Source organism: Gigantopelta aegis, chromosome 4 (genome assembly GCF_016097555.1).
Source record: "Gigantopelta aegis isolate Gae_Host chromosome 4, Gae_host_genome, whole genome shotgun sequence".
Taxonomy (NCBI): Eukaryota; Metazoa; Mollusca; class Gastropoda; order Neomphalida; family Peltospiridae; genus Gigantopelta; species Gigantopelta aegis.
The window spans coordinates 6,180,402-6,187,639 of NC_054702.1; the positions used below are offsets into that span (position 1 = coordinate 6,180,402).

The 7,238-nt window shown below is 40.2% G+C and overlaps 2 protein-coding genes across 2 annotated transcripts in view; one reads left to right on the forward strand and one right to left on the reverse strand.

Annotated features, from left to right (window-relative positions):
• Nucleotides 1-6,903, forward strand: part of LOC121372163 — an 8,420-nt gene extending 1,517 nt beyond the window's left edge. The window contains exons 2-6 of the mRNA XM_041498438.1: nucleotides 96-268; nucleotides 433-683; nucleotides 851-1,068; nucleotides 1,236-1,499; nucleotides 6,432-6,903. Of these exons, the coding sequence (XP_041354372.1) occupies nucleotides 96-268; nucleotides 433-683; nucleotides 851-935 (509 nt within the window). The 3' untranslated portion in view covers nucleotides 936-1,068; nucleotides 1,236-1,499; nucleotides 6,432-6,903. The remainder of the gene's footprint in view (nucleotides 1-95; nucleotides 269-432; nucleotides 684-850; nucleotides 1,069-1,235; nucleotides 1,500-6,431) is intronic.
• Nucleotides 2,928-4,049, reverse strand: LOC121372171. Its single transcript, XM_041498453.1, has one exon. It carries the CDS (start codon nucleotides 4,047-4,049, stop codon nucleotides 2,928-2,930), a length of 1,122 nt encoding a protein of 373 aa, XP_041354387.1.
• Nucleotides 6,904-7,238: the final 335 nt, after the last annotated feature.

Consider the following 7,238-nt stretch of genomic DNA (forward strand, 5'->3'; position numbering starts at 1 on the left):
TACTAGTATACTTGCAGTTAATTTTGTAATATACATGTAATATACATGTAATATACATACATTAATACATCATTATTAATTATTATTTATTGCAGTCAAGCAAGTAAAAGACTTCCTGGAGAACTATCGTGACCGGTACCAGAGGGTCAGGAAGACTAAATCAGGGCAAGCAATCAAGATCCTGACATCAGGGGACAACTGGATCATTACCAACTTCCAGTTCCTGTCAAAATACATACGACAGACGCTGTCTGTCTCATCACATGCTGTAAGTATCTCGTTTGTATCTCGTTTGCAATTATTAATAATTATTGATTGGTAAAATTGTGAGATATTCCATTATTCAAGATTCATTTTTGATGATATTGGGTTTTTTTTAAAATAGATCTATATCTTTCACATTTTGTAATTTAACACTTGTACTGTTTACAGATTGCTGATCTGGAGGAAGAGGATGACACCCAGGACACCCAGGATGCAGGCTTTGGCTCTGACTCAGAGTTGGGGATGCCCACCAGTTCTCCCCCTCAGAGGCCAGCCACCCCAGCAGGCCCCAGAGGCCAGCCACCCCAGCAGGCCCCAGGAACAAAGGGGTGGGAAAGAACCGGAGAGGGTCAGCAGGCAGCAACACCAGCACCAGCACCGCCTCAACTACAGAGTCAACCAATGAACTATTGCAGCAGGTAACATTGACCAGTTTCACACATAATGTATGCCTTTATTTGATTTACTGCCTTTATTTGATTTACATCTAATATACAGGAAATAATATTTCTAAAAAAAATTTTTTTAAACTTGTTTAAATAGATAGTAATATATCAATTTGTAATACTTCTATTTTGTGTTGCAGCTTCTTAACCGAGCCCAGGAGGCATCTGATGTTAGGATGGGAAAAGATTCCTTCCACCCCATGTCAAGCCATGAAGCTGCTGTAAAGTCATACAGCAACTACCTGATGACCAGATGGTTCATGTCCCTCCTGAATCCTGGATGAGGTTCACCAGTGCAGTGCAGGATGTCATTTATATGTTCACTGCACCAAATCCACCTCCAGTAGCTCCACTTCAGGTATGTATATCTTATAAATATTATTTATATTTTAAATTAATCCCAAAATGTGTTTGAAATATCATTTCCATTTTTCCCATTGCCCTGCTATTGTATTCAAATGTGCAAATTTTATGGTATTCAATTTTTAATATTTTTAATATTAATATTATTTTCTTTAATTTTAGGAACACACGCAAATTTTCCATGGTGGGCTCAGGCAAGAGTCACAGCAGTATCAACCACAACAGCAGGCACATGTTCAACCTCAGATGCCTCCTTCTATGTCTCATATGCTCCCCCAGATGCCTCCCCAGATGTCTCAGATGCCTCCTCAGATGGCTCCCCCTATGTCTCAGATGCCTCATCAGATCCTGTCTCAGATGCCTCCTCAGATGTCTCAGCAGGAACCTAGTGGCATTGGCAGTGCCAATAACAGTGGCTATCCACCAGTGAGTACTAGTATTCTGTCTATTTCAAATGAAAATACTGTAACCCGGATGCTGAAAGTGGGAACTCCTGCTGCCGACCCCAACGTCTCTTCTGGCCCACCGCTGAACTGGGCGCAGGAGAACGGTGAACAACTGGTTTGTTTAGCTGGTTCCATCACAATTCTTCTTAACTACTGCTGGTTGGTTCACAAACACGCACAAGTCTTAACTACTGCTTCTGCATGCACACACATTCTGCCAACTGAAAGGGGACGCACAACGTATTTTTTGTGAGACATTGCAAGTCAAATCTAACCATTTTTCTTTTCAACTGCAGTTATATATTCTCATACTGAATTATTCCCTTAGTAGAGAGTGAAAGCTGTTTGACTGTTACTGTATGGCACTGTACAGCATGGTTTTGTGCAAAGACAACAACTTTATTTATAAACACTGACAACAGATCACTACAATAAAACTGAAAGTACATGTATCATCGGTTAATCACATGTTTTGCCACCATATTAATACATGTAAGGAGGATAACTCTGGAAAGTACACTGGTTTTTGTACCAAATGATATGTGTCCCTATTGCTCTAGTGAACTGCAGAGATCAGTCTATTTTAAGGGAAAACTCAGTAATATTCATGAAGTTAATCACCGACAAAACATTGTTTGAACAACCATTAATGCCAGTGACCAGATTTCAAAATAAACTCAGGCAACAGGTAGTTAGTATTGTTTACATTTTTGCTATTAGTGATGACTGTTATTTTAACTAAATGGACTGTTGTCTTGGCATGTGAGTGAGATCGCACGCCTTTTCAAATAACCAACAACCAAAACCGTTACAATGCCAAAAAAAATAAATATGTCAAATTAACATATTTGAGTATAAATACAGGGCATACTTCAACAATAAAACTTGTAAAATAATCCCCAAAACGGTAATATTTTTGGGTTAAATTTTTTTACCCTCTTATAAGTCGACCCCACAAGTTATAAAATAATTTTTGGGTGAAATTTTTTTTACTTATAGGCTAAGATATACGGTATACAATCCAATAGGCAGAGAAAATCACAGTTCTTTATGAGACCACTGACAATAGCCTGAGAAAATAACAGAGTTATGACACCACTGAAGTCTTCACTCTTCATCTGTACTGCTGTCCTCTGTACTGCTGTCTTCTGGTACTGGTTCAGGTTGTGGCTGTGGCTGCTGTTCTGGCCTCTGGACCCACTTCTTTCTCTTCTTAACTATGTATGCTGGATCTACCATTCTGTCTTGCCACTCCACACATCCAGATCCATTGTAGTAATCCATCAGAAAGTCTTTGAGATCCTTTCCTGCCTTGGTTGTTGTGTTTCTCCCAGTATTCTGGAGTGGTAACAAGACCTGGTCTTCTTGGCGCCAACTTCCCTCAACTAGTTCATGGGTGTCAGGATCTTCAAAGTCCACTCTCCTCTGCACTTTCTGAGGTTTCCTCTCTACCAGCAGGTTGTGCAGGCAACAGCATGCCAACACGATCTTGATAGCTGTCTGGTATCACCAAGATTGTACCAAGAAGGCACCTGAAGCGCTGGGCCAGAATACCAAATGTATTCTCCACTGGATTTCTGGCCCTTGACAGCCTGTAATTGAAGATCCTCATCTGTTTGGTCAAGTTCCTCTGGGAGAAGGGCTTCACAAGCCAACTCTTCTGTGCAAAGGCAGCATCTGCAACTAGGTTATAATGAACAGGCACCTGGCTGTTGGGTAGTGACTCTGGAGGTGGCAGGCCAGCCTTCCCCTGGTCAAGGGCCTTGTACAGACTAGTGCCCTTGAATACTCCCCCATCAGAACAGCTTCCATTGGCACCAACATCTATGTAGAGCAACTTGTACTGGGAATCAACCACTGCCATCAAAACAATAGAGAAAATTCCCTTGTAATTGTAATAGAGACTCCCACTATTGGCAGGTGCTTGGATCTTCACATGCTTGCCATCAATTGCCCCAATACAGTTGTGGAAGTTCCATCCATCAGCAAATCCCTTGGCCACTTCTCTCCACTCATCAGGGCTACTGGGACACTTGATCAACTCTTCATGGAACTCATCGTAGATAGCTTGACATACTTCAGGCACTACACTGCAGATGGTGTTAGGAGCAACCCAGAAACCATAGGCCATGGACATGTATGAGTCACCAGTGGCCAGATATCTCAAGGTAATGGCAACCTTGAGCCCAGAGTCCAAGCATCTTCTCATGTTCATATCTTGCTTCTGTATTCTTGGAGTGAGTCTCACCACCAACTCATGGAAACGGTCTGGGTCCATTCTAAGAAAGTTCTTGTACCTGGTGATGTTACCTTGAAAAAGGTAACCTAACAACTTCTCGTACCATCCATACTTTGGCCTGTCTTGCAACCACTTGTGCATCCAGATTCTCTTGGGTCTTCTCTTCTTCTTTTCTTCCTCCTTCTTACTCTCTTCTTGCTGAATGACAACAGCAACAGCTGTAAGCAGGTAACATTCCTCTTCAGCAGCAACTGCAGCCTGTAGATCAACTTCCATAGGTTCAAGGTCCATATTTTTAGAGGTCTAATAGCTCTTCTAGAGGTCTTCTTGGATGTCCTACACTGATGATGATCAGATTCAGACTGATGCTCCAATGGTTTTCAACAGGGGGTTGTATAGGTAGCTTCCAAATGCCAAATGTTCGCCAAACGTTCGCATTTTGGTTGCAAAATTAGTGAGATGTTTGTGCAACATTAGTGCGACTGATGCGAGACTGTCATGCGACTAAGACGTTGCATGCGACGTTAGTGCGTCAGTTGCACTGATGTTGCACTAACGTCTCACTAACTTTTGGCGAATGTTTGGCGTTGATGACTCCATATGAGGCCAAATACGCCAAACATTCGCACTAATGACTCACTAATGTCTCACTAACTTAGCACACGTTTGGCGATTGCTTGGTGACTTTTTTGGCGCAAAAAAATATCTGCGACAATTGCGTTTTCAAAAATGCAATAGTCGCAAAATTAAACGTGACAATTTGTCTTTGTGAGATACAGGCTTAACCTTCTGACTACTGCAGGCGAGATATCTCGCCCGACGTCACGTCAGTCGATATACTGTACACTGTATACAGTGCATTCCCCAATTCATATTTCCCGCCGTTTTGCACACGACACTCACCGGAAACGGAAATATAATTAAAGAAAAAAGATTTTTTTTCAAAATGGTGGTTTTTGTTTCGATTTTTTCAATTGAAAATACCTTGAAATTTTGAGTTCAAAAAGTGGTTTTCGGCAAGTATTTTCGCTTGACAACAATGGCGGCACGTCGCGGTAATTTTCAGAGATCGATAGATGATTGTAACAGCTAATTTGATAATAAATTTGATCGTTTTACCAACAACGAAAATTACCAAATATTGCAATATGAATCGTAGTTCGGGTTTCAAAAAAAATTCTGGTCAGAAAACCAGTTATCGGGAATAATGGACATAAATACTGGACAGCTGGCCACAAATGCCCGTAAGTAAACGCAACTTTTCCGATTTTTTGCCTAATTTTAATCACCATTAGCCGATCTAAAATAATAAAAATTACAAAAAAAGACACGAAAATAATACTTACCGATTCATATATGAACTTTATTTCATGTATTTATGAAACATTTAAGTGAATATATGTGAGTCAAAATTATAAACTTGTACCCACTCAAGGTGGTTTTTGTTAAAAATTAATCCAGTAGTCTAAATGTTAAGAGTGATAAGCCGCCGGGGTGAGGGTGTTGTTGCAAGCGACAACTGTTAATGGAGGTGACGTTAGCAAACGTTCCCGTGGGTGGCAGGTTACGTTATTTTCTTCCACAATGGTGCTTACTGCCATGGATTCTGTCGGTCGTCAAGGAGGGATATCGGATTCCCTTTTCATCGGCTCCCCCTCTTACTTCTTCTCCCCAGATGCCTCCGATGCCGTCGTTCAACAGGGATTCAGGTGAAGACAATGATTGTCAAGTTTCTTGGCACGGGTGCCATCCACCAGGTGCATTTGAACTCCTAGGTGGGTTTTTTACTCCCATTTGTTCTTTGACACCCCCCACCCCCCCTCCCCCCAAAAAAAAGGCGAGTGGAGAGCGATTCCCAACCTCAAGCAGATGAATGCATTCATGGTCCTTCCTTCCATGAAAATGAAGCAGTCGGTCCAGGCTTTACTCCAGGTTGGGGAGTGGGTGGCATATTCCAAGCCATCTGGATTTTGGGAAGTGCCTGCACATCCTATTCGACAGCAAAGCTTACGAGTTTCGAGTGCTGCCGTTCGGATTGGACACTAGTCCTCACGCCTTTACTCGTGTAGTCAAGGTTGTGGTAGGCAGTGTGCATTTGTTGAGCATTCCCATACACAACTATCTGGATGACTGGTTGATTCCAACTTCGTCTTAGCAGTTACATGTTTCCAATTTTGAGTACTGTGACTTCATAGTCTGACAAACAAAGATATTTTTATCCAAAGGACTGAACCCTACTCTGAGCTTTGGGAAACCATGGTAGATAAATCAACAGTGTTTTCTTTCTTCTTTTTTGTTTTGTTTACATCTGTAGTATTGTCAGAGCTTCTAAGACTTGGTCAGCTATTTAGTTAGAAGGATACTACCGTGACGGTTTCCACTAACAAGATCAATAAAAGTAATGTCACAATATCATTGATATACCCATGTAATTAAAATACCTGTATAATATATATATTTTTTTATACTTTTTAATAATTTTATTACCCAAAGGTAGAACAGGCGAGTAGATTAATTTGTATTACTGTTTATTTTAATTTTTGAAAATGAGGATACATTTCTGTCATACTGGACACATAAGCATTTGAAATCTATGAATGTAGAATATATATGCATATAGAAGGTTAATATGCAGATGATATGAATGTGTGATGTTTAAATCTTTTATTGTAGTTTTAATCCACATGGGATAGGAGATGTAGTCGGGTTTCTCCTCTGTCTCAGCGAAGCACTCTTAGTATTGTAAGAGGAACTGTTGTGGATTGCTGGTTGGAACGGGACAAATGGTGTCTATAAGAAGTACTTAGTATCGTAAGAAGAACTGATGTGCTTGCTGGTTGGAACGGGACAAATCAGTACTGGATGACGGTAGTTGACTCAACGGTTGGAGAAACTCATCCAACATGGTGATGGGTGGTGGTGTGTGCATCCAATAGATGGGGGTGCCTGGTAATGAGGAATATTGGCTTTGTTTACGTGGTTCTATTTGGAGAAATCTGTGAACATTTAGTGTAAACTTTGTGTTCTTTATTGAACTGAAGAAACAGGAATATTACATGGACAATGGAAACGAACTATATTGTAGGGTATAACAGTACATTGTTTATTGTCATTTGATATATATATGTGTAAATAGTGTGTTGAAATGATTGGAATGCATTGAATGGTGGGATGAAAGATGGTGTGAAAGGGTATGGTATGGTTATGTGCATATATATTTAATATTGTTTACTTTCATTAAATTTATTGTTTCAACATTGTCTTGTTGTTCATCCTAGTTACTAGTACGTGACAAATACATTTTTATAGTCGCATGGAGAAATCATTATGGGGAAATCCCCAGTCAAGAAAAAGACAGTTTTGGGTAGAACCCAAAAATAAAAATCTTATATGTAATGGGTCACAAATTCTACAAACTCAGTTCATTTTCAGTAACCACAGTAAACAATATTTACTGTCTATAATTTATTTTGCAAAGCT